General features: G+C 41.7%; 2 protein-coding genes and 1 long non-coding RNA gene across 4 annotated transcripts in view; 2 read left to right on the top strand and 1 right to left on the bottom strand.

The window, feature by feature from the left end:
• LOC113026480 (DENN domain-containing protein 2A) overlaps positions 1 to 15,757 on the top strand; it is a 31,770-nt gene extending 16,013 nt beyond the window's left edge. The window contains exons 1-19 of one of the 2 annotated variants that reach the window (XM_026175322.1): positions 517 to 571; positions 649 to 1,542; positions 2,818 to 2,945; positions 4,190 to 4,302; positions 4,414 to 4,611; positions 4,798 to 4,891; positions 5,677 to 5,727; positions 5,979 to 6,166; positions 6,552 to 6,661; positions 7,331 to 7,400; positions 7,933 to 8,010; positions 8,981 to 9,121; positions 9,271 to 9,419; positions 11,066 to 11,243; positions 11,363 to 11,404; positions 11,568 to 11,673; positions 13,316 to 13,597; positions 14,605 to 14,691; positions 14,831 to 15,757. In XM_026175322.1, the coding sequence (XP_026031107.1) occupies positions 668 to 1,542; positions 2,818 to 2,945; positions 4,190 to 4,302; positions 4,414 to 4,611; positions 4,798 to 4,891; positions 5,677 to 5,727; positions 5,979 to 6,166; positions 6,552 to 6,661; positions 7,331 to 7,400; positions 7,933 to 8,010; positions 8,981 to 9,121; positions 9,271 to 9,419; positions 11,066 to 11,243; positions 11,363 to 11,404; positions 11,568 to 11,673; positions 13,316 to 13,597; positions 14,605 to 14,691; positions 14,831 to 14,862 (2,922 nt within the window). In that variant the 5' untranslated portion in view covers positions 517 to 571; positions 649 to 667 and the 3' untranslated portion in view covers positions 14,863 to 15,757. Of the gene's footprint in view, positions 1 to 507; positions 1,543 to 2,817; positions 2,946 to 4,189; positions 4,303 to 4,413; positions 4,612 to 4,797; positions 4,892 to 5,676; positions 5,728 to 5,978; positions 6,167 to 6,551; positions 6,662 to 7,330; positions 7,401 to 7,932; positions 8,011 to 8,980; positions 9,122 to 9,270; positions 9,420 to 11,065; positions 11,244 to 11,362; positions 11,405 to 11,567; positions 11,674 to 13,315; positions 13,598 to 14,604; positions 14,692 to 14,830 lie in introns of those variants that run through there. The other variant, XM_026175321.1, reaches the window with a different exon arrangement.
• Positions 15,758 to 17,915: 2,158 nt separating this feature from the next.
• LOC113027449 (uncharacterized) lies at positions 17,916 to 19,245 on the bottom strand. Its single transcript, XR_003273059.1, has 2 exons — positions 18,174 to 19,245; positions 17,916 to 18,095 (listed from the first exon to the last, which is right to left on the bottom strand). It is a non-coding gene; the product is annotated as an uncharacterized LOC113027449 (long non-coding RNA).
• A 778-nt stretch (positions 19,246 to 20,023) lies between these two features.
• tead4 (TEA domain transcription factor 4) overlaps positions 20,024 to 25,476 on the top strand; it is a gene marked incomplete at its 5' end in the record, with an annotated part of 36,056 nt that continues 30,603 nt past the window's right edge. The window contains one exon of the mRNA XM_026172254.1: positions 20,024 to 20,082. Coding sequence (XP_026028039.1) covers positions 20,024 to 20,082 — 59 coding nt within the window. The remainder of the gene's footprint in view (positions 20,083 to 25,476) is intronic.

Raw genomic sequence — 25,476 nt, 5'->3', positions numbered from 1 at the left:
GAACCTTTTCTTTTGTCCCACATGACATAAAAGCTCTGGTTATGGAAGATCATAATCTATAACAAACATTTTGTAGTCTTGCAGTCATGTGTCGAGTTGAATTTCTAAACTTTTTGACAGGTTTAAGGAGAGCTTGTCTGAATAGTGTGTGGTTTTTTTGAGATGTTATTTTTGAAGTATTTTTGTGTTCTCTGTTGGCCTTTTCCATATTATGGCTTTGTCAAAAGTGTATTAGTGTGTGCAGCTTCTTCTAATAATGTCAGGGGCTCATCTGAAGTGTCATTGCGCAAGACGCTGGTATAAATGCAGAGTTTACCATGTGTTTTGCTATTTTCATTTTGGTTCTTCATTGTGTCTGCATTAAAATCAAACAATAATGAGATTTAATTGTGTCCTTTAGTTCCGTGTACAGGTTTCTTAATTAACTGATTTACTGCCATGTCTCTCTAGTATTTTTTCTCCTTTAATTTGTGTGCACGCTCATCTTTCCGTATCTTTCCTTCCTAGGCTCCAGTGCTGTGGCTTGAAGCTTGGCGAGGCTCCGTCAGCAGTGGTGCCCCAGCCCAAAGAGGTGTGTGGGTCACCAGTGGACAGAGACAGGAGGGACACCGCTGTGTCCATAAAGAATCACCTCTCTCCTCTCCTCAGCCCAGGTCCTCCTGACTCCATGCTGGCTCACAGGAGAGCCACGACTCCTGCTACTGACCCACGGGCTCCCAACATGGAAAACGGGCTGTGCGCTAAGCTGAACCACAACAAGAGCCCAGCAGGAGCCAAAACCGCCAGCATCCGTGATAAGATATCCCAGTGGGAGGGCAAGAAGGAGTCTGTCCCAGTAACTATTTCAGGAACATGTCCACTAAGTGCGACACTGAAGGAAGCTGAGACAGTGAGGAAAAAGGAATCCAAAACTACAGAAGTCCAAAGGACAGACAGCAAGAGGTTTGTCAGCTGGGACAGACAAGACTCGGGGAAGGAGAATGTTGGTAAGCTGGGGGATTCGAGACCTAAATCCCCAGAAGCCCCAGCAAACAAAGACAGAGAAGTGATGGTAGAGAGGGAATTTCGGGCTTCTAAGCCAACAGAACAACCCCAAGACAAGAAAAGTGTTTTAACTCATGTTAAGAAACTAGAGAAGGCAACAAAGGAGGTTCCTGACAGACCTTCACTGGCATTCCCAGGGAATTACTTCTGTCCTCCCTCTAAGGAAGAGCTGGAGGAGACAGAAAAGAGGGGCAATGAGCCCATTTTTGGGACTTTTGACATGGCTCGACCTAGTGGGACACGGAGATGGAGGGATGGAGATTCAGAGAATGTGTACAATGAGCCAGGTGCTCCATCTATAAACCCTCTCCCTAAACCTCAAAGAACCTTCCAGCACCACACGCCGCCCGCCACCCCAGCTTCAGGGCCTTTCTTGGGAAAGGGAAGAAGGAACTTGCCTCCTTTGCCCTCCGTTCCTCCTCCACCTCTACCCACGTGCCCACCCCCAGGAGTTTGCAGGAGACCGTGGGCAGATAAAGCACGTAACAGTAGCAACAGGTAAGACACTGAAAAGAAAGAAGGGAAAAATATCCTTCCTGACCAAGAATGTTAGATCTTTACTCAAGTTTAATAACATGCTGAAAATGTGGAAAAATAAAGTTAACCCAGCCCACACACCGCAAAAGCTAAAATTTTCCAAAAGTTGTAAAGTGGGAACTGGATTGGCCGGCGATAGCTCGGTGTACATGTCCTTAAACCCTTCCCCCGTCACCATTAAACAAACATGGAGGTGCACAACATTTCCCACATCTGCTGTAAATCAGAATCACCGGTGACCTCATCCTTTTTTCTAAATATCCCACAAAATGAGCTCATTGGTTTGATCTCAGGAATGTACACACCGACGCAACTAGTTCCTCCATCCAAAACAACTCCACTGGAATAATAGAAGAGCAACATGAAGAGTCATGTCAAAAAGCTTTGCTTTTTCACAGAATTACAAAAAAATGAGCTCTTAAAAATTCATTTGGCGTAATTACGTTAAAAGTGCAAAATCTGATCGATCTGAAAAGTAGTCTTTTGATTGCAAACGGTTAAAGATGTTTGACTTTTCGGCTCTCAGTAGCCCTTCAGTTCAGATGGTTACAATCAAAAAAGCAGGACTCTCTGTAGGGAAACCAAAAAAATGTGAACTCTGCAGTATTGAGCACATCTATTGTTCGCTTTTTCCAGTGGTCTGAATTCTTGTTTCGGAGCTTGGCTTGAATCTGTTACATTCCATACCATATGTGGAGGCCTCGCTCAAGTGTGTGCTCAAGTGTGTTGCTGTGTCAAGCCCTTTGTTTGGTCAGGCTGTCTCCCTCTTGAGTGTCCATTGCAGGGTGCTTTTCCATAGATGTGCCTTCACCAGTCACCAGATCCACATCATCCAGTATTGTTCAGTTTTGGCTAAAACTGCGTCAGAGCGGCGACACTGCATTTACTTTATCTAACTTTATTTCATATAAAGAGAGCAAGCCATGATACTGTGATGTACTCTGTTAAATAATTATTCTGTATAATCTAATGCAGTAAAATTGCACAGAATTACTTTGATTCCAAGACTTTTGATTTACTGATTGCACGCATGTGTAAATGTATGCATTGTGTTCCAGTGGATACATTTGGATTGATGAAACAGATGTGTTTATTTTGACGATGCAGCTAACAAACTGAAATATCAGTTTCATGTTTTGCAAGTGAAAAGAAAAAATCAACAACATTACCGTGACACATGTTCGCCTTAAGATGTCAGTCAAAACTCTTTCGTCTTTGTGCTCCTCTGTCCACCAGGAAGTCCTACGAATTTGAGGATTTGCTTCAGTCGTCTGCAGAAAGCTCCCAGGTGAACTGGTATCATCAATCCAGACTGGGCTTAACACGCACTTTATCAGAGGAGAATGTCTATGAGGACATAATAGGTAAATATTACATACCAAAAAATTATCTCTGTAACATTTTGCCTTGCACGCAAATTCATAAACTGACTCAAAGTTTGCAAGAAAGAAAGAGTTCAGTGACAGAGTTGACAAAGAGGGCAAAATCTCTTTACTCTTTTTATATTTTTTGTAATTTACAGCTTTGCCGCTCAGCTTTTATTAAAAAATTATAAATAGAAATTCCTCACTTATTGTCTGTCGTATTATGCCGGCCCCACCTAGAGCGCGTTTAATTTCATAACACACAATAGTGGCGTTGTGTGAGGTTGCATTGTAGCTGAGGTTGGCTTCTGTGATTGTCAGGGCTCTGGGATGGCGGTGGGGGAGGGGTTGGGGTGGGGGTGGGGGGCAGACTGGTATGTAACGGTGGCTGTTTTTGCCGGCAACAATCAAATTAAGTTCAACTACTTCTGAGTGATGCTGGAGCTTATTTTAACCTTGTTAGTTTCCTCCTTTTGTACAGCAGTGTTAGTTAAAACTCTCAGACATTGTTCACTGAACTCTCAATAACCTCCCATGGGTAAAGCGAGTCAGACTAACTATATGTCTACTAATAAAACTGTTCAGGGAGGCAGTGATGAATGCTTGTGATGTCCTCGAAGTCTTGCCTCCCTCCACCCACAAGCTTTTCACAAACACCCTATGAACACACAGTCGCATGTCACTGTTTGCAGACAGAGAGGAAGGCAACTGTTGCCATCACATGTGTTCAGTCTCGTGCCTCTTTGATGGGTTTGACTAGCTGATAGCACACAGAAACACATTATGGAGATTAGTGTGACACTCTCTTCAGCAAGCAATGTGGAAAACAGCACACTGATCTGTTGTTTTTCTTTTTTTCCTTTGTCTTTTTCCTGAGCAAGAAGGAACAGGGAACTGAACGTCCCTCTTTATTTGCGTACAAGTCACATCTGGTGGATGGATTGATAGAGCAGGGGAGAGTCAGAGGCAGATGGAGAGAAAGAAAGAGACAGGCTTTGGAAAGCTACCCCACTTCGTATATGCAGGGCTTGCTTTTAACTTTAGCTGTGCAAAAGTCTTATCATGATGAAATATGAGCTGGGTTACACATACTGCTACTTGTAATAGCTCTCCGCACATCTGGAGTAGGAATCGTCTGGCAAAACAAACGTGAGTGATATGGAAAGAGTGCTTATCTGTGCTGTGGAACGAGCGCGCTATTGTGTAACTTGTGACGTTAAAAACATGTGTTTTTGCTTCTAAAGATCCCCCGTCCAAGGAGAACCCCTATGAAGATATTGAGCTGGAGAGAAGCTGTTTGGGAAGCAAATGCATTTCACCTGCCTCTTCATCTCCTGTCCCCAGCACACCAAATAAGGTACATTAAGGATGGATAAATATGGATAAATACGATAATCAAATAGATCCAATGGAATCGGAAAACCTAACCTAACCTAAAAGTATGCTAAAATGTGTTTGTCCCTATCAGCTCTCCTCCAAGCCCGGCTTTTTGAGACAAAACTCGGAGCGACGAAGCTTCAAGATCCCCGAGCTACGTAAGACCAACAGAGACACTGGCATCTCCTCACCTTCCCGTATCAGCCCCCCCTCCACGCCCAGCAGCCCCGACGACACCCCGTGTCTCTCAGGGGACCCTTACAATCGCAGACGGAGGAAAATCCCTAAGGTACGAACTCCCACTTTGGGATTTAAAGAGGAGCAAGAACATTTCTACTGTACGTTTCCTGTGTGGAAGAGTACCTAATGAAAAGGGCTCACTGAGGTTGCACTGAAAGGATCTTGGTACAGGCACATTTTTGTTTATCAGTTTAAAGGGTTAAAGCCTTTGTGTTTCTGTTCTCAACTTCTCCAGATGGTGGTGAAGATCAATGGGATCTTCGAGGCGCGCAGAGGGAAGAAACGCATGAAGAAGGTGTCTCAGTCTGCTGAGTCCAGCTCAGGGAGAGGTGAGCCATCAAGTGAACACCAGGCTACTGTCTATCTCTGATTTAGTGAAAGAAAATTGAAACTGACTGCACGGACATCTTTAACTTGCGAAACATTGCGTCCGCTACTGCAGCGCTTTCAAGAAGGAGGTTGCATTTTTCAATATGTCTGTCATCTCAAGTAGAGACATGAATTCAATTTTACTTAATTCAGTGATTGTCTGGCACCTTGTGGAGTTTTTAGTAATCTTCATAAGGGAAACTAGATTGGTAGTCCAATGAAAACAAAAGACACAGAAAATAGGCAACTCATAGACAGAAAAACAGGACTTTACCATGCAAGGCAATGTTTAGACAATCATGGGTTCCCAGTTGCCATTAAATACAGTATAACACCAACTAAGTCCACAGTGTGCTTGGCAATAGAAAGCCCATGTGGGGCCCACATTCAAATATTACGTGCTGCTATAAAACTTTCTGTTTTCTATTATGATAACTGTTTGGTCTAGAAAAAATTTGACAAACTGGAAAAAAAATTCTCATATTAATTTTGATTGTGATCATTGTTTTAAGAATATGTACCCTTTGGCACAAATTATTTTATTTCTTCATTTTTTTCTTTGTTGTAGTTTATTAATAGTTTACCTTTAATACTCTCAGCAGTCAACCCACTCCATGTGCTTTGCAGTCTTGCCTTTATCTCATTATTTAAACAAGTATTGCATAAGTCATTTAATATTTTGGGGGCCTTTTCCGACTTTACTGGTGCTATAAATCTCTTTTCTTTTCTTCTCTTTTGTTTTCAGTGACAGACGAGAACAGCGAGTCGGAAAGCGACACGGAGGAGAAACTAAAAGGTGAAAATCCAAACAGACGTGCTACATAGTGCAATCTATAATGTAAATGTTTTTCATTCAGCAGGACATTTTAATATTAATGATATAAATGACAAAGAAGCACGATGTGAGCTTGTGTAGTTTTCTTCCAGTTCTGTGATATAGCTAAAGCTGGAAATGCAGGCTGTAATTTGTGGGTTCACTGCAACTCACACACACATCTGTGGATCGCATACATGCATGTTGATGAAATGTGTTTCTGTGTTCCACAGCTCATAGCCAGCGGCTTGTGTCGGTCCAGTCCATGTTGAGGCAGACGGGGCGGTACCGGACCTTGGAGAGGGATTTGATGGAACTGCAGGAGAGGAAACTCTTTGAGTATTTTATAGTTGTTGCGCTCCATAAGACCAAAGCTGGAGTTCCGTACCTGCCGGAAGTCACACAGCAGTTTCCTCTCAAGGTAAAACAGAAGTGTTACTGGAGCAAAACGAGTGAAGCTGAATATTATATGTAAACTTTTTGAAAATCGACATTGTCTGCTGTCTGCCTGACCATTATTTATGAGGAAACATGTACACCCCAGTTTATGAGCAGTGTGGCGATTTGAGCAGTGATACTGCTTTAGTTTTGATTGAAGAAAATTTTAATAAGTTAAAATCAAAGACTGATTGAACTCAGACATGCGGGGCCAAAATATGCACTAAGTAGTTTAACTGTGACTCTTTATATATTCAGTCATTACACGTCTGCTGTGCAAATAACTGTCGCTGTTTCTTTCTTTAATTTAAATGCTTTGACCTCTATTTGGAATCTCTTTATTTTATGTGGGGGTTTTTCTCATCCAGCTTGAAAGGAGCTTTAAGTTCATGCGAGAGACTGAGGACCAGCTGAAGGTCATCCCGCAGTTTTGTTTCCCAGACGCCAAAGACTGGGCACCCGTCGACAACTTTCCCAGGTCAGTTTGGATCTGAATGCTGCCACAGCACACAAGCACAAAGTGAAGTGAAAGCAAACGTGGACACGGGAATTTCCCTCTGGAGTGGTGACAGCTCACTCAGCTGTTTTCCTCACTGATTATCACTTGAAAAGTTGAAAGCTGAAAGTCCCAAAGACTAATCAGTCATGACTGACAAATTACTGGAAATTAGCAAATCTTTAGTGCCTTCAGGAGAAATGGTAGCTCTAACACCATGCACCTAACTTGTTATTACAGAAATTACTCTCCTTGTTTGCTCTACAAGCTGCATTACTCAATGCCTCCGGTCAATGTACACATTGTTCTGAGAAGTGATGATTGTGTGATGGCGATGGCTAATAATTATCCAGAGGCAGATGTCTGAGGGGTGAGGGCAACCAAGCATATGATTAAAGTGGACTGGCTGACACTCTCCCCTGTCATGAAGGTTAACAGCAGTGAATGATTACCTGTCAGGTAGAGGTCAGGAAGTGTTGTGCGATTGTTTTCCAGAGTGACCCTGTCCCGAGGGCTCTCTGTGTTAAGTACAAAGTAAGGTTTTGGTGGTAAAAACCTGACCCTGCGTTTTTTGTTTTTTTGTGATTTAACAGTTTTAAGATGTTTTTTTTATATGATTGTTTGAATTATCTTTCCCTTTTACATCCCCAGCGAGACCTTCTCATTTGTACTGACTGGTGAAGATGGAAGCAGACGTTTTGGATATTGCCGTCGTTTACTGGTATGCTCTTACAATGCTTCCTGTTACGGTCGCAGGTTTCTGCTAATTCAGGCTTAATAAAACGAATCCCTCATTATAGTCTGTTTAAAGCAGTGGTTCTTAACCTTGTTGGAGGTACCGAACCCCACCAGTTTCATATGCGCATTCACTGAATCCCTCTTTAGTGCAAAATAAAATGGGATTTTTTTCAAATTCAAGACATACATATGTTTTTTACTGGTGCACAAAATGAGCCGTGCATATCACGACTGAGGCTCTGCCGAACCCCTGAGACCGACTCACCGAACCCCTAGGGTTCGATCGAACTCAGGTTAAGAACCACTGGTTTAAAGCCTTCTGCTGTTTTTTTCTCATTCCAACGTATTTCTTCAACATGGATGACTTTTTTTGTTTTTTTTTCATGAATGTAGCTGTAAAGTTTCTGTCAAATAAAGGCTTTGGTTTGCTTCACTGCTCTAATCCTCTAGTTGTAGTTGGTTGAGCAGTCTTGTGTTATGAACCTGTCTGTCTCTTTCCTTCTGGCTGTTCACAGCCCAGTGGCAAAGGCCGAAGGCTCCCTGAAGTCTACTGTATCGTCAGCCGCCTGGGATGCTTTGACCTCTTCTCCAAGGTAGATACACAGCAGTGACTTAAGCACAGGCACAAATGTGCAAACTATACTCAGAGCCGTGACTTGCATTCAGTTACACTGCTCTGAACTGCACGTGTTAACACAAACCACCATTAAAAAGTACCACCCTCGGTGCCCAAAGAACTCCACCCACACTTTCCCCAGTCCCTTTTCCCACAGGGGCTCGTATCCATGGCTACAGTAAAGCGACACATGTGCAACGCAGCTGATGTGGTCGCTTCAGTGGAAGAGCTCCCCTGTAATGAGCCTTAGATTCATCTGCATGTTGACCTGTGTAAATGCTTTGCAGCGTACATATGCTATAGCTAAAGTTTGATTACTAAGGACACATACATGGAAGAGTTTTCTAAATATCTTCAACATGTAGTCAATCAGCTACACACGCTTTAATTCAGCACAGATGCGTAGAGTGTGTTTGTAGAGTAGAGGAGTACACATGATTGAGTCAGGGTGTTAGCTGTTTGTTGTGTTTTAATGTGGCGCCATATTCATACTGCATTATGGTCAGAATAAATGCATTTGGCTAATAATATCCACTTTCCTAAAAGAAAATTAGGGATTTGAGTCTGGAACTATAGTGACAAGAAGATAGATTTTTTTTTCATTTGCAGCAATTTCTGTTAGATGGTCGTTTATATTTGGCAGTATGGTTGCATTCTAGGGCCTTCTACTTGCACAGCCACAGGAGGAGAGAGCAGGAGCAAAATCCAGCACATTATTATTATTATGTTAATTAAGTAAGAACCAGAATTCTATAAGAATAAATAGCAGGGAGGTGAGTAAAGTTTGATTACGGAGATGTTATTATATTTTATCTTTTAACTACATTTTGGCCCAAATATTTGAATGGTAAATTAGATTTGTATAGAGTTTTGTCATTTTTTTGTAACACAATAACTACAGGTTGCTGGTGCTGAAACCAAAGTGTTCCCTTTCCTGTCTCTTGCAGATTCTGGATGAAGTGGAAAAGAGGAGGGCGATCTCCCCTGCCCTGGTGCAGCCTTTCATGAGAGGCATCATGGAGGCTCCCTTCCCTGCTCCAGGAAGAACTATCACCGTCAAAAACTTCCTACCTGGCTCTGGGACAGAGGTACAAAGACATTTTTACAAAGGAGTCTATTACCCAAATCAGCATTGTTTAAAACTATAGAAATAATCGCATTAGTAGCTTTGTAATTTGTATCTAAGGGTCTTCTTTCTTCTTTTTGTGTGCCTTACACGCCTCTTTCTTTACTGCAGGTGATAGAACTGTGCCGCCCATCAGATTCCCGCCTGGAACACGTAGACTTTGAATGTCTCTTCTCTTCATTAAGTCTGCGTCTTCTCCTCAGAGTTTTTGCCTCCCTGCTGCTGGAGCGCAGGGTCATCTTCACTGCTGACAAACTCAGGTTGGCTCTCGTGCTGCTGGGTTCAGCCACTGTGTTATTTAGTTTGTTTGCTTCATAAATCGTTGCTGATAAGACTATGCAAGACAGGGTTGTGATGCTGAAAAGATCAGAGAGTTTGAATGATATGACACAGAGATTTCAAGTAGACAGGCAGTCTGGGGAAAAGAAGATTGCTGACCAAAGTGTGAGAGGAAGGAATGCTGTTGTGTTATACAGTCGCCTGGGGAACAATCAGTTTTTCCCTGGAAAACTGTCATAGATGCCAGACAAGAAGGAGTAAGGCTTTAAAGCATGGCTGCTGAGCTAACACCATGTGTGCAGTTTGACGTCTACAAACAAACATGGTTCCTTCGAACCTTTCACTTCATACGTCACAATAGTTGTCATCCCCCTCCCCACCCCACCCCCAAAGGGCTTTCTTACTGCTGTGATACACATGTGGCGTCTACAGAAGTCCCTCTTAATCTGATTTAAACACCCTAAAGGTTCATGCTGTATGAATACATAAAGCATAAAAATTATTTGATGAAGCTCTTCAGAGTGAACTGTTTTGTGTGTTTTTGTTTTCTTATCCTTAGTATTCAAACTACGGTGTTCAGACAGTATTCCATAGTATTCAAACAGCTTACATTAAAAGCATTTTTACCAGAGCTGTTGCACTTTCTCTGCCGTGAAGTGGAAATTTGGCCTCGTTAATTGTTTTTTTGGGTTTTTTTTAAAATAATGAATTAACTGCAAGCAGATGGAAATGCAGTGGCGATTAAGCCAACAGTGTGTGAGTGTGTCTGCTGTCACTGTATAGAGTTTGCAAGTGTTGCATCACACTCCATTAAAACACTCATTTTAGGGTGACAGCGGGTTTGAATGGGGAAACATATAAATGAACTTTTCTCAACATGTTCCACATTAATAAGTGGTTGGCAGGGGAAGTTATTTTTTAGAAGGAGGATAGCGCCATCTTGTGGTAGGGATTTTCTTTCTATTTTAGACTTTTTTTTTACTGTGATTTTGTGTTTTCCTTTTGTTGTGAATGTCAAGGATATATTATCATATATGAACCAACATTTCTCCAGAACATGTGAATCAAAGAGCAAAAGCTATTATTATCACTGTCTGGACATTATCCATGTTTACTAGCTATGATTTCTGGGAATTCCCAACATATTAAATGGGATTAGATATGAAAATAATGTTATCTCAGTACAAGAATAGCCTACATTGTGCTTTCATATTAAAATAGTTACAGGTTCTATGTATATATTCCAATATAGAAGTGTTTTATCTAATAGTACAGGGATTTGGGATTACATACGACATGGTGAATGATACTAATGTTAAATTAGTTTAAAGTTTAAAGTTGACCTGAGAAACAAAATCTCCTAAAGGCGCTTTATACTATAACATAAATCGTAGGATAATAGAGAGAAAATCCAAACAATCAGACAACCCCTTATGAGTAACCAGTTGGCAACAGTGGGACAGAAAAACTCGCTTTTAATAGGAAGTAAGGTGGTTGGTGGAGGGAGGGAGGTAAGACAGAAGACAAATGATAACACTTGCCCATTTTCTGGTTTTATTGGAAGATTTATTCATCTGTTTACCAGATTATGACAATATTTTTTCACACTTTCTTTCTCTTTCCACAGTACGTTGTCTCAGTGTTGTCATGCAGTAGTGGCTCTACTCTATCCCTTCACCTGGCAGCATACATACATCCCGGTGCTCCCACCGTCCATGTTGGATATAGTCTGCACTCCGACTCCCTTTATAGTTGGCCTCCTTTCCAGTTCTCTACCTCGACTCAAAGAGCTGCCCATAGAAGAAGTAAGAGAAGGTTTTTCTTTCGTTTTTTTGTAATTTATTGCCCGTGATGCCCTTTACTCTGGGCACTTCCTATACTGAACAATAGCTTCAGGAAATAACATCATTCTCCCTCTTGTTAGGTCCTGGTGGTTGACCTCGGCAACAGCCGCTTCCTTCGACAGGTAAAAAAAAAGAAAAGGGAAAAAAAAGAGATTAAAACAGAAAGAGCACAGTAAAAAATGTCACTAGTCACACAAGAGTTCCTTGTTGTGACTGTAAAAGATGTTTTGTGGAGTGGGCTGTGTGTTAAGTTTGTTTAAATTAGTTTTCTTTCCTCTTCTATAGCTGGATGATGAGGACTCTATTCTTCCACATAAGCTGCAGGCAGCTCTGGAGCATGTGCTGGACAAGAGAAGGGAGCTGGCCTGTGAGAAAGGAGATCTACCCAATGGTGACTTGTCATACTTGTTATTTCTTGCATATATAATGTGGGTTTTCTGGTTTTTTGGTGTGTAAACAGAATGTACTATGAGCAAGAAAGTTTTCACAGGACTAGCAGAACCACCTTTACCAGCAATAACTTGAAGTAAGCATCTTTAGTGTGACTTTCAGTCTCTTGGGGAGGAATTTTGGCTACTGTCCTCTACAGTATTGCTTCATTTCATGGAGGTTTGCGGGCATTGGTTTATGTACAGCTCTCTTAGGTCCCGCCACTGCACATCACTCAGGTTGAGGTCTGGACTTTGACTGGACCATTGCAACATCTTAATTCTTTTCTGTGTCAGACATCCTGTTGTAGATTTGCTGCTGTGCTTGGGATTATTGGCCTCAGTTTCTGCCAAGCTTTAGTTGTCAGACCGTTGGCTGTGCATTTGACTTTACAATACTAAATAACTTCCACCACCATGTTTGACAGTTGGTATGAGGTGTTTGTCTTGATATACTGTGTTTGGTTTTCATTAAACATGGTGCTGTGTGTTATAACCAAACATGGTGAAAACACGCTCTTGTCTGTCCAATAGACATTGTTCCAGGAGTGTTGTGGGTTGTTCAGATGCAGCTTTGCCATCATTTTCCTTTTAGAGAGGAGAGACTGTCTTCTGGCAACCCTTCCAAACAAGTCATACTTGTTCAATCTTCTAATTGTACTGTTATGAACTTTAACATGCAACATGCTAAATGAGGCCTGAAGAGTCTGAGATGTAGCTCTTAGTCTTTTGGCAGCTTCTCTGAGAACAACATGGTCTGAGGTGAATTTGCTGGGGTATCCACTCTTGCCAAAACTTGTGCTTTTATAGAGGTGCTCACAAGAGTGCATTTGATTAGTAACTCCTGGCTACTACTTAACATCTTAATTCTTATGAAAGCAGTAAGGGTGCACCTAAGTCCTGTGGAAACTTTCTTTTTTACATTAATTGCCACAGCCTTCTTTTTAGTGATATTAGTCTGCACAAATCTCTGGTTTAAAAAGCTTTGAAGTGTTTTCGTTACCAGTCATATCTTCCTGGGTTTCATGTAATGAATATTATGTACCACAGCTCTAATGTTCATTGCCAGCTGTTTTCCAGTGAAATATATAGGTATGTACGAAACACCTACAACTTATCATTCTGCAACTTGATCATAGTTTTGTGGTACACCGAAGAAATTTTCCAAGAGAACATTCCCAGAGATTTTCATCATTTTCCCTAAATTTTTAATATGACTGGACAGCTTCATTTCAGTATTCAAGTTTTTCCTCCTTAATAATTCACCTTTAGCATTAAAGGGTCCTTGAAGTATGACGAAATTCAAAGTAGAAATGTTGTGGTTAAAAATACAAAACCATAAATGTGGTGTAACTCTGCATAAATCTCATGTTCTTTGTGGTCGCCAAACCTTTCCAACAGAGTTCACTCCAACACTGCTGGAACATTCAGTCTAACCAAAGTCTGTTTCCCAAACTAGATCAAGATCTAGATCAGTGTCAATACTTTGAAGTAGTCTGTGTGAAACAACCTTGTATGTCTTCTGATGTGTAGCAGTTTTTTGTTGTAATTGCTTTTGGGGGTGGCTAATTTTTACCCCTCTTCTCCGATGGTTTTCTCTGCCAGACTCTAGCTCGCTGAGCACAGTGGTGTCGGAGGCTTTTGTTCGTTTCTTCGTGGAGATGGTGGGCCACTACTCCCTCTTCATGGGTGGAACAGAGAGGGAGGAGGAGTCTGTCTCCTCCACCACCTTGCCCAGCCCCACTTCTTCCTCATCCTTTCAGCGTGAGGCCTTTCGCAAAGCAGTCACTTCCAAGAGTTTGAGAAGGTTTCTGGAGGTGTTCATGGAGACTCAGATGTTCACCGGCTTCATCCAGGAGAGAGATCTGCGCAGGCAAGGCCTCAGAGGTAATAAGCTATAAGCAATGTTAATGCTCTTTAACATTGTTAAAGTGTATCTGCTCCTTTGTGCAAGTAGGAACAGGATGAGCACTGCCACTCCGCTAGCGACCTGTCACTCCTTCCACACTCCACACGGGGAAACACGGGGACAGGTCCGGGGAATCTAGGAACAAAGGAACACGTTAAGTCTCTGAGACAGAGGCACGGCAAACTTGAGCTAGGTGTGTACTGACAAGAGCCTTCACAACAATCCAGCGTTGAACAGCTGATCTCCTCCTTCTAATATACCAGCTGGTCTGATGAGGCCCAGGTGTGCACAATCCGGGAAGGCGTGGACCGAGGGCGTGAACCCGCCATGAGTTCCGCCCCGGCAAAACAGGGGAGAGGGAGAGAGAGAGGAAAAAGAGAAGAGAAGGGGGGCTAGGAGTGAAGAGATGCTGATCAGCGCCTTGCCGATCCTGCAGGTCGTGACAGTATCAGGATAAAATCCTTGGACGTATTGTCAGTCTCTACGCCGGCCCTGGACAATGCCCAGCCTCATGTGACAAGAGTATGTGGTTAGTTCTTGGAGGATGAAGGAATTGACACCATTGACTGACGCTCGCCTGACCTAAGTCCAAAAGAACACCACCAGGTTGCACTGCAGACTGTACAAAAGTGATCTCCCAGTCCATATCTGGGAGGCAACTCCCCAGGACACCATTTGTCATCTGATTAGGAGCATGCCCTAACATTGTCAGGCATGAATACAAGCACATGTGTGCCATACATACTGCTGAGTACCATCCATTATCCAGCAGTTTGTTTTTTTTATTGAGATCTAAAGTGTTGCTTTTTTGAGCAATGATATTATGCGATGTGATATTATGCTTTTTTTGGCCAAAAAATTAAGAAAATGATCAGAAACATTTCAGTGCACCGATGATTCGGACTTTGCTCTGACTTCAGTGTGAACTTGTAGTTACATTTTGTATACCACAGCACATTTAACGAGTTCTTTTTTCCCCCTCCAGGTCTCTTTGAGGTGAGAGCACAAGAATATTTGGACTCGCTGCCTGGGAGTGAGCAAAGAGGGGTCAACAAGTTCCTGAAGGGCCTAGGTGAGAGTCTCTGCACAGCCTCAGGCAGTCAGCTTATCAGCTGATCAATTCATCATCTGTAAAATCCTCCAGTTTTTCTTTATGGAAACATGCTCTTTGTCTCAAATGTGTCTTCATGCAGATATGTTGCTTTTTCCAGGAAACAAGATGAAATTCCTTTCCAAGAAATGAGACTCGGAGTCATTGCTGAAAGCAGAACTAAAAGGAGGTGCAGTCCCTGGATACAGAGCATGCACAGATGGAGATGTGTCTTTGGGTTACAACAAATGAAGGCCCCTGAATGGAACTGGACTCATATGTAGTGCTTAGCATGAAGAGCTGGTTTAGCTCTCAGCTTCATCGCCGATGATTCTGTCAGTGTTGGATGGGGTTTACTTAGCGTGCTCCAAAACTCCCCACAAACACGATAAAGCAACAGTGTCTGGTCTTACAGTCTAAATGTTTTACAGATTACACTAATCTCCTACAGTGTATTACAGTATAACACAGTGTAAATCTCTTAGGAACAGTGTTCTCATCACTAACTTCAACTGTAAACCTGTAAGGAGGAGTGTCCCTTAAGATCCAGTTTTGTACAATATTGTCCTATACATTCCATGTATTTTCTATAGGAAGTTCTATAAATGCAATAGTACAACTTCTTTGTCAACAGGAGGCTGTTAAGTTAATTTATATTGCTTTTTTGTTTTGTTTTTTTAGACCAACTTAATCTCTTGTTTTAATTTCTTTTAAATGAGTCCAAAGGAATCTCCTGTAGTTTCTAATACACTTTATTTAACAGAGTCTAGACTGTTTGTAGACCACTTTGGATTGTTGGGTATACGTGCCACTGTTTTAATTAAATGTACTGTTGATGGACGCTATTGTACCGATAAACACGTACTGATCCAAAGGAAATCAATGTGAATATGCCTGTCAGTAAAGGATGTGGGCTTCAGCTGATGAATTGTGTTTGTCTTAAGCCAATTAGTATCAGTATGTTTCACAAAAACAACTAAGGTTGCCTTAATATGATCGAACATACAATGAAACTTCATAAATAAAGTGATTTGATTTAGACAAACGACTCCTGTTCTTCAAATCCCATTTCTGTGTTTTGGCAGCTTTACTCAATTAATCCATAATTTTCTGCTTATATTATCACTTTTTTGAAGACATAAAGTTATGAAGTGGTTTTAGTCTCCACTGACTAGCCAACAAACCAGTGTAATTTCTAAGAGGTTTCAGATTCAGACTTTTCTTTACATTATAGAAACTTATATATACACACGGGATGCTGTCTAAGAATTTGGCAGGAGCCAATGCATGAGCAAGAAACTTAGCCAGTCTTCTAGATCTATGCGGTTTTTAAAAGTTAAACATAGAGGCTATAAAACTGACAATATGGAGATCAATATGAAGATCTGTTTATCTCTCTCTCTCACTTTCTCATATATGTATATCTATCTATCTATATACATATACATATATATGTATACACATATATATATAGAAATATATCCAAGAAAGGATGTCCAGTATGAAGTGTTGGACAGCATCAGGCCCCCACATGGTTCACGCCTACTGGCTGAAGAAGCTGACTGCACTCCAGGAGTCAGCACTCCAGTACCAAAGAACCAGCTGCTAGTCGATGAGAGACACCCAGAATGGCTAACCAAAGGCCGGACAGTCCTGATCCCCATGGACCCCCAGAAGGGACCAGTCCCATCCAAACACCGGCCAATAACTTGCCCAAGTGCCACAAGCTCCTGTCAGGCATCATAGCGGTGAATGGGGCACAATACATGAGAGGGGCCCAGAAAGGAATTGGCAAGAATACCAGAGGTGCAAAACACTAGCTACTGGTAGACCAAGCAGTCAGCTGAGACAGCAAGACTAGGCTGACCAAGCTGTGCACTGCCTGGATTGATTACAACAAGGCCTATGACTCGATGCCCCACACCTGGAATGCCTATACAAGATCAACAGGACCCTAAGAGCTTTCTCAAGAAGCCCATTGAGTTCTCAGGAACTCAATGGGGATGTGGTATACAACATTAGAGGCCAACTTCAAGCCCATAGCACAAGTCATCATCAAGTACCGGATCTACCAAAGGGATGCGCTGTCCCCACTGCTGTTCTGCACAGTCCTGAACCTCCTCAGTGAGATCATTGACAGGACTGGCTACGGATACCGACTACGGAATGGAGCAATCATCAGCCACCTCCTCTACATGGATGACATCAAGCTGTATACCAAAAGTGAATGAGACACAGAGTCACTGATCCACACCACCAGGACTGTACTGAAAGACAGCACAGAGGCACTAATCGTGGCAGAACAGGAACAAGCTCTGAGCACAAGATCCATAGAGGCTGGGGTCTATCACACCAGGCAAGACCCCAGGTGCAGGCTGTGTAAAGATGCCCCTCAGACAATCCAGCACATAACAGCAGGGTGCAAGATGCTAGCAGGCAGGGCATACATGGAACGCCATAACCAAGTGGCCGGCATGTGTATACAGAAACATCTTTGCCATCTATGGCCTGGAAGTCCCTAGGTCAAAATGTAAGATGCCCCCTAGGGTGGTCAAGAATGACCGAGTTAAGATCCTGTGGGACTTCCAGATACAGACAAACAAAATGGTGATGGCCAACCAACTGGAGATAGTAGTGGTAGACAAGCAGAGGAAGACGGCTGTAGTAATAGACATAGCAATACGAAATGACAGCAACATCTGAAAGAAGGAACATGAGAAGCTGGAGAAGTACCAAGGGTCAGAGAAGAGCTCGAGAAGATGTGGAGTGTGAAGGTAACAGTAGTCCCAGTGGTAATCGGAGCATTCGGTGCAGTCACTCCCAAGCTAGGCGAGTGGCTCCAGCAGATCTCAGAAACAAATCCGAGATCTCTGTCCAAAAGAGCACAGTCCTTGGAACAGCTAAGATACAGTGCAGGACCCTCAAGCTCCCAGGCCTCTATTAGAGGACCCAAGCTTGAAGGATTGACTGCCCACAGGGGCGAAAGGGGAATTTAAAAAAAAAAGTTTCAAAATCCTATGTAACCTTGTTTTGAAGTTATTGTATTCACAAGATTTTCAGAAAACGACCTTTCACCTTGACCTTGATGTCACTGAGATTCAAGATTTTTAGTAGATACACCTACAGTATCGATTTAGAGCTCCTACGTCGCTCCATTCTCAAGTTAATGTCACAAACTGAAAGCAGGGACTCAAGCGCAGAGCAGGTTGACGTATCAGAACACGATTTATTTACACACCAGTGCAATACTATATACAGTGACAGGGGAAAGTCCAGGATTCCAGGGGATTAGGGGAAGGCTCTCTCTCTCTCACGCTCGCTCACGTCCTTACATCCGACTCACACACGTCCGTACCGCGGGGAGGTCACAGGTCCGGGAAGATAAACTGGAATAGGGAAGGGAGAAATCACTCACAAATCACGAAGGTAGGGCGTAAAGGTATAAGACCAAAAGAAAGACTAACGTCAGTAGCTCAATCATCCAGCGATGAGAGGATCTGTGACCCAGCCTCAAATAGTAGATCGGTAATCAGCTGATCGCCATCAGCTGATCGCCAACAGCTGTGTGAGCCAAGGGTGGGAGCCAGCTGTGAGCTCCGCCCAGGCAGAGAGGTAGGGGAGAGAGAGAAAAAGCAAAAACACAAGTGTAGCCTTGTGAGGCCGGCTGGGCAGGCACAGGGACCATGGCAGTTAACCTATTTGCAAACTTGGGTGTCCATGTCACCCACCCACCAACAGCCTTTTACAGCTGAGGGGTGAAAAGTTTTTTATTTGAGGAAAAATGCTTCTTTGGTGTCACTCTATTTGGCTGCTCTATTACAGCATGACATAAACTGTACAGCTGTGTGGTTCTTTCGGGTGACCCAAAATGTTATCTAGAGCCGTCACTGATCTGTGGTGCTGAAGCAGAGCTGTGGACAATTTAAAATAGAAGCTCAAAATACTGAAAGGACAGCATCATATGGCTTTTATCACCAACATCACACACATTTTTTTTTATTGTTGTTGTTAATCTTTGAAACAAAAATTACATTGCGCCTAATTTGACATTGCCTCTGCTTTCTGTGTACTTATACATAACCAGGACATCACCAAGAATGAACTCTTCCTATATTACCAAGTGCAGCTTGTCCAAATGAACATGACTGTGAGTCTTAAAAACAGTACGGCTAGAATAAACCCCAGGTTACAACCTTTAGAGAGAACTGTGATGGCTTTCCACTGAACGAACACACGCACCACCCAGAATGTCCAGCAGGGGGCTCTGTTACCCAGTTCACGTTATTCCGCATATGTAGCCTTGGAAGAGTCCAAAGTTCAGAATTACATCTCAGACAATTATGCCTCCAGGCCTTAAATGACTTGCACAATATACCCGAGTCTAACAATATTATCGCCTTTTGGTCTGATCATGTGACATAATAAGCAAACTAGAGCTGAAAAGCAAAAGGTTACAAGTTATATGGGGGGAAAAAAACTTTTGAAAAAAAGATAGCCATCTTGGATAGACATTAATATGGGCAATTTATTTTTAAAGACATATTTAATATTGTTTCTTTAGTATAATAAGGCATAAGGCCTGGAGAGTATAAATTTAATAGCAGCGCTTAAGGTAGCTTTATCTGTTCAGGTGTATCACAAGTGATAGAAATACGGTGGATAAAGTATATGCACTTATTATTCAACAAGTCAAAGTGCAATAGTGATTCTTTATAGCAGGCAAAAAACTGTTGAGCCCCTATAGTATGGATCTGAAATATTACATTTGTGGCAACGGTCGTTCATTGTACCTGATATAAAGCTTAATAAAATTTGAAGGATTAAACCAGTGATTTCAGTTACAGTGGGAATCCAGTGTAACACGCTTGTCCTATAAATGGTGTGTTTGTACACCCATTGTCAGTGTTCATGAAGAAGTTGAGTGCTATAATATTGTGTATCCTTTCTGTTTTAGTTCTTTTTAAATTATTCTTCTTAATGCCATGCTCTTCCACCCTTTCCTCTCCTTTCTGAGCCCTCCTCTTCCTCTCCCCCTTTTCGTCATTACGTGTTGGCCGGTCAGACCTCCTCGCGCCCTCCCCTCCTCTGTCTCCCCCCTCCTCCTTCCCTCCCTGGGTCTTTTTCTCTGGCTTTTTCCAGGCTTCATGTCATACCACGGCTAATTCCTGAAATTCCTGCCCTCCTCTCGCTTCAAACAAGCGGCTTCAGGAAGGAGACGAGGCAGCAGAAAACAAACAAAGAGGGAAAAAAAATAAGAAGAAAACCCCCTATGGACTCCTTATTTTATTTTTAAAAAATCATAATAATAAAATAAAATACTACTCTACCTGCCCGCCTGCCTGCCTGCCGGACTGCTAACAGGAGTTTGACCAGGTAAGCCGGTGCAAATGTTTCACAGTTTTCTGAGTGTTGAGCGCTGTTCAGGTTTCAGTTGCGGGGTCTGTCGGAGTGAAACTTTCAGTTTGTTGAACAATGTGGATGTGAAGTCAGTTGTTTGAGCGCCTTCTCTCTGAAACAGCTCACACTCGCTGTCGGAGACAACATTCCATAAATTACTCGCATTTCTTCGCTGGAATTCCTGCATTTCCCCCCCTTCTTTTAATTCCAGCGGTGGAGTAAGTGAGCTCTGACTCCCTGTGCTTTAGCCGGAACCTTTCTCCTTCTCTCTCTCTTTCTTTTTTTTTAGTGTGAGGGAATAACGTCAGGGCTGTGCGGTCAAACATTAGCGCCCGTCTGGGTAAAGTTTTACTCCGGGATCATTCAAACGGTGTATTTATTAACCCGCAGGATTAATTAAGTTTTCTGCCCTCCACCACTCCCCTTCTTTTCTTCTCAACAAGTGTGAGTAGTGTGTAAGTGTTTTGACAGGGTAGTGCCTTCTCAGTCTGCTATTGATTGAATTGTATTTAAGTGTGATTAAAAGCTGGGATAAATGATGTCATCAGTGGGACGATGAGGTAGAACTTCAAGTAGAATCGTACTAGCAAAATAAAAAAAAATTGCTTCGTGTCTTTTTAAACTATAATTTATTATGTCATGAACTGTGGTACTCCCGATGGTTTTTTTTTTTTATTTAATTTTTTTAAATGTCTAATATATTTGTTTAGTTCGGCAAATAGGCTACAGTCAGCGGAATTAAAGACATGACGTGTTTTGCATGTATGCATTTACCCTGCGCTCTAGATTATAATCAAAGCAGTTTTTTGGCCATTTAAAATATCTGTTATGTTATATTTGTTGCCGTTTCTGCTGCTCTCTTGACCAGGTCTGTCTCGAAAAAGAGTTTTGAAATCTCAGACTATTTAAAGGATGTATAAAAATCACTTGAACAAACAATGATTGTAGCTTCTACCTTGTGGACAGAAGGGTTCTTAGATGACTTGATATCATTCACGAGGGATCTGCTTTGATACCTTACAGGTCGACAAGCCATTTACAGCAGTTTAATTACTGCCAATACTTTATTTTATTTTATTTATTTATTTTGAATACTGGTGTTGTGCAAAAAAAAGTGATCAACTGTCAAAAGTCATTTCCGATGTTTGTGTGTAAATATCTACCAAATTGCTTATACTGGTAACTTGAATGTAGTCAGGATAAAGAAATGACATGTCTCGTTGGTATCTTTATGATTGTGCTTTATTGTCTTTTTTGGTTGTTTAAATGTCCCACAGAACTGTGATGTTGTATTTTTTGCAGTCTCTGCCTTCGTCTTGGCCAGATCTCTTTTAAAAAATACATTTTAATGTTCTTTTTGGCTAAAATGACTTGATATCATTCATTAGAGATATGGGGTTGTTGTTTTTTTTGTTTGTTTTTTTTACTTTTTAGGACATATGTAAGAGGTAAGATGGAGCTGTCATTTGCTTTTTAGTGTATATCCACTTAATAGTTGTAGTCATGCTTTAAGGCGTAATGTACTCATCATAGTGTTGCACACTGAAGAGGAGTTGAGTTCAGCTTTTAACAGTTGTGTAAATCATTACAAGACTTGTTCTCATACTCTTTATTTTCAAAGAAGCTGTACCTGAAAAAATAAAAATAAATGGAAATAAACAAGCAGAGAAGAAGCCCTGCGTATTTGCACTTAAGCAAAATCCAAAAATACAGTGTAATTAGTTGCTGTACACTGCGTCAATGCACACATACTCCTCAGCTTTTAGTGGTGGTAGTAATGAAGTTTAAAATAGTTATGCAGTTCTACTTTATGCGTGTATTTGATTTGGCAGCTCAAAGTTTTGCAGATTATGACAAATTGGTGCGATGTGAATCACAATAACAGCATGTAGTGTGGTAAACCTCTTAGAGTTAGAAAGCAACTGTCTGCACTCATCAACGCACTATATTGTCTAAATTCTCATTACACTGTAACGCATCAGCAGCGGTGTATCAGTCAACACAAGATGTAAATGTGGTTTGGATAGGAGGCCTTCATGCTTATGCTGGATTATAGATTCTGGATCATGTTTCTTTTTGTAATACCCACAGTGACATGGGAATCTGTGGAACTGCTAGAAATGAAATACAAGAAAAGAAAATCTACACAAAGCAATTTTATAGTGTATAAGTCTCTATTAATAGGTGAGCTGTGAAAACGATCTTTAAAAAAACCCAAAAAACTAGTTTGCAAAGCTTTATTGATGTTTTCAGTTAAGTGTGTGTGTGTGTGTACAGTGTGTACAGTGGCTGGGACAATTGCATTTAAGCAGCTTTGCTTCAAAGCGAAAAGAAAAAAAGTATTTCATATTATTATTTTTGTCTCAATTTCTGATTTTAGCTTTACTGCTGTGTCCATTTTGGCTCATCCAGATGAATACCTGTCATGTCCCTTAGGTCAGGCTGCTAAACACAAGAAAAGGTCCTATCAAGACTTGTTGATTAGTTTGTCTGTTCTGGGCTACTGTAGAAACATGGTGGTATCTACCATGGATCGATTCCCTGGCTACTCTGAAGTGCATGTCGAAGTATCCTTGGGCAGGATACTGAACCCTGAGTTGCCCCTGATGAATCCATCATCAGTGTGTATGAGTGTTACACAAAGCAGTTATAGAATCAAATCAAATCACTTTTATTGTCACATCACATGTGCAGGTACATTGGTACAGCACATGTGAGTGAAATTCTTGTGTGCGAGCTTCACAAGCAACAGAGTTGTGCAAAATACAATAATGTAAACAAGCAAAATACAAGAATGGCTACATCTGAAACTAATAAATATATGTACAATATATAATAGTATATGCATTTCTGGATGTGTATACTAAATATTTTTCTACGTGTGTGTGTGTGTGTACACATATTTTACAAATTAAATAGAGTAAACAATAAATAAAATATATAAAAATATACAGAGTTAGAAAAATGCATGAATGTGTGTGTCATTGAGTGAATGAGGTTTGTAGTAAAAGTTTTGAGTAGAAAAGCGCGGTCCATTCACTCACTACTTCGCAAAGGAGAACAGAACTAATAGAACCAAAGCAGTTCCTATTTTCAGGTATTAATACACAAAGCAAAGCATGCTTATAGATACTTTATTCCTTTCCTCCTGCATATCCACCAAAATCCTACACACCGGATCTTTAAAACAATAAAAATACTCAGATTTCAACCTTATGAGTGTATTATAGACTTTTCATTGTTCAATATATTTTAATATATGTACAGTTCAGAGTGTGGATCGTGTGTGTGTGTGTTATGGTGTTTGTAGGTCAGCTGAGTGAGTATATTTTTCAGAGGAGCAACAGGTGTGAAGGAGCAGGAGTGACTGTGATGGAAGGGTAAAAATCACACCTGCCAGAGCCTCCTCTGAAGAGTCTGGCAGCTAGAGGGGTTGGCCTTTCTGTTTTCAAGGCTTTGGGTTCACTCTTGTCCCAGACACATGAATTATAATGTAATCTGAACTCTAAGGTTGCTTTGTTCACACTGGAGTAGCATTTGTGTGCGTGTGGGTGGATGTGGCTGGGCCTAGAGGTGGATGTGTTTGTGTGTTTGTGTGGGTGAATGAGTGGAACGAGAGGGGAGGTTAAAAAAGGTGTGTGATCAAGAAGAGAAATATGTGCGCTTTCATCCTTGTTTGGGAATCATTGTGTGTTTGTGTGTGCATAGCTGCCCTGAGACAGGTCCTCTCCACAGTGGAGGAGTTTCTTTTTTTTTTTTTCCTGTACTCATCCCACATAGCGATCATTCCTCCTCCGCTTGCACGAGAAAAACGAATAATGCCTCAGATATGAGCCTTGTAGAACAAAGACTTTTTGCACAGCCCTCCCCTCCTTTTCTGCTAACGCTGCTGAGCACCCGTAGCACTGTGCAGTGTGTGTCTGTGTTGTCTATTGATTCCAGACAGTCTGATAAATCTTTACATTTGGATTATCTGGGATTCATATGAAAGACCTCAGCTCTTTTTCCCACTGGCATGTAGAAAGGGCAGAAGTTAAGTCTTAACTGTGGGATTCTGTATTATAATAGCAAATTAACAAAAGAAGCAAAAGTCTTTACCAGCCCTCATCATGTTCAAGCAGTTACGGAAGCATTTACACCTTGGACTGTTGAGAACAACCACTCCACTAACTTTTGGCAGCTTAACATACCGCATGTTATTAGTGTTAATAGTTTGTTGTCATTACCTGCTTATCAGCCCAGCATTTGGAGCCCCCTGTTTTACTTAGTTTAAACCCACCATGACTGATTTTATTTGCACAGCTTCCTGTCGCCACAAGTCTATAAGACTCTTGATTGATGCTGGGAATTTAGAGCAGCCTGCTGCAGGTGAACGCTACATCTGGCTGCAAGCGGTGAGACCAAATGATCATAGAGGGGTTGTGGACTGTGCAACCAGGCAGAGCTGTCAGATGATCATTTGCACTTTAAGTGCTAATCAGTCAACTGATCAATATATCGACAGGATGATTGTGAAAACAACCTTTGGCTGCTGCTTGTGATGTGTAAATATACTGTGAGGGGTTGACATTGCCGTATCAAAGTCGTCCTTTTATGTCTAATATGCAAAATATGCAAAAGCCACTGTGTTTGTTTAGTGTGTGGAGCTCGGAGACTCCCGCTGGGGCAGCCCAGTGGGACTTGGTGCCAGAGAACACGTGCTCTCAGCAAAAACCTAACAAAACAAACCTGTTTGCAGCCAGAGGCTCTCACTGCCACTTTATTTCTATCACGTAGCCTGATCCCATACTACTGCCTTTTTGCCAGAATGTTTTCTGCCTGTCTTTACATTCCCGGCCCGATTAGTGGAGATTGTGACCACTTCAGCACAACGCACACACTCGCACACAGACACACTCTGTGAGTGTAGCAAGTACTGTGACTTCTGGATATCTACACAGTATCTGTCTCAGTCTCTGTGTCCCTGTGTGGCCTCATGCTCACAGTAACACTGCTAATAGGTGAAAATTGTTTCCTTCTGAAGAACATGAGGTTTTACGCTAAAACCACTAAGATGAAGCTCGGGGTGCAATTAAAATAATCAGGACATTACCAAAGTCATTAGCAGTGTCTGTCAGTACAGTGTTTCCAATAACTAGTGTTGTTGGTGTTGAACTGCACAGCTGATTGACGTTGTTTATAAAAAGCTGCCCTGCTTGCCCACCTGGCTGGCTCTGGTCCAGAACAACCTGAGGCTCAACTACCTGCAGCTGCTTGTTGCTCATGTTTTACAATATGTGTCAGTGTGTGTGTCAGAGGGAAGGTTTCATTGTTTCTCTGTATGTGTGCCTCAGCCTTGCATACGACCCTGCTCTGATAAAGTCTTTGTTA

The sequence above is a fragment of the Astatotilapia calliptera genome, chromosome 7 (assembly GCF_900246225.1).
Source record: "Astatotilapia calliptera chromosome 7, fAstCal1.2, whole genome shotgun sequence".
NCBI classification, from domain to species: Eukaryota; Metazoa; Chordata; class Actinopteri; order Cichliformes; family Cichlidae; genus Astatotilapia; species Astatotilapia calliptera.
This window is presented reverse-complemented; position numbering and strand designations above follow the sequence as displayed.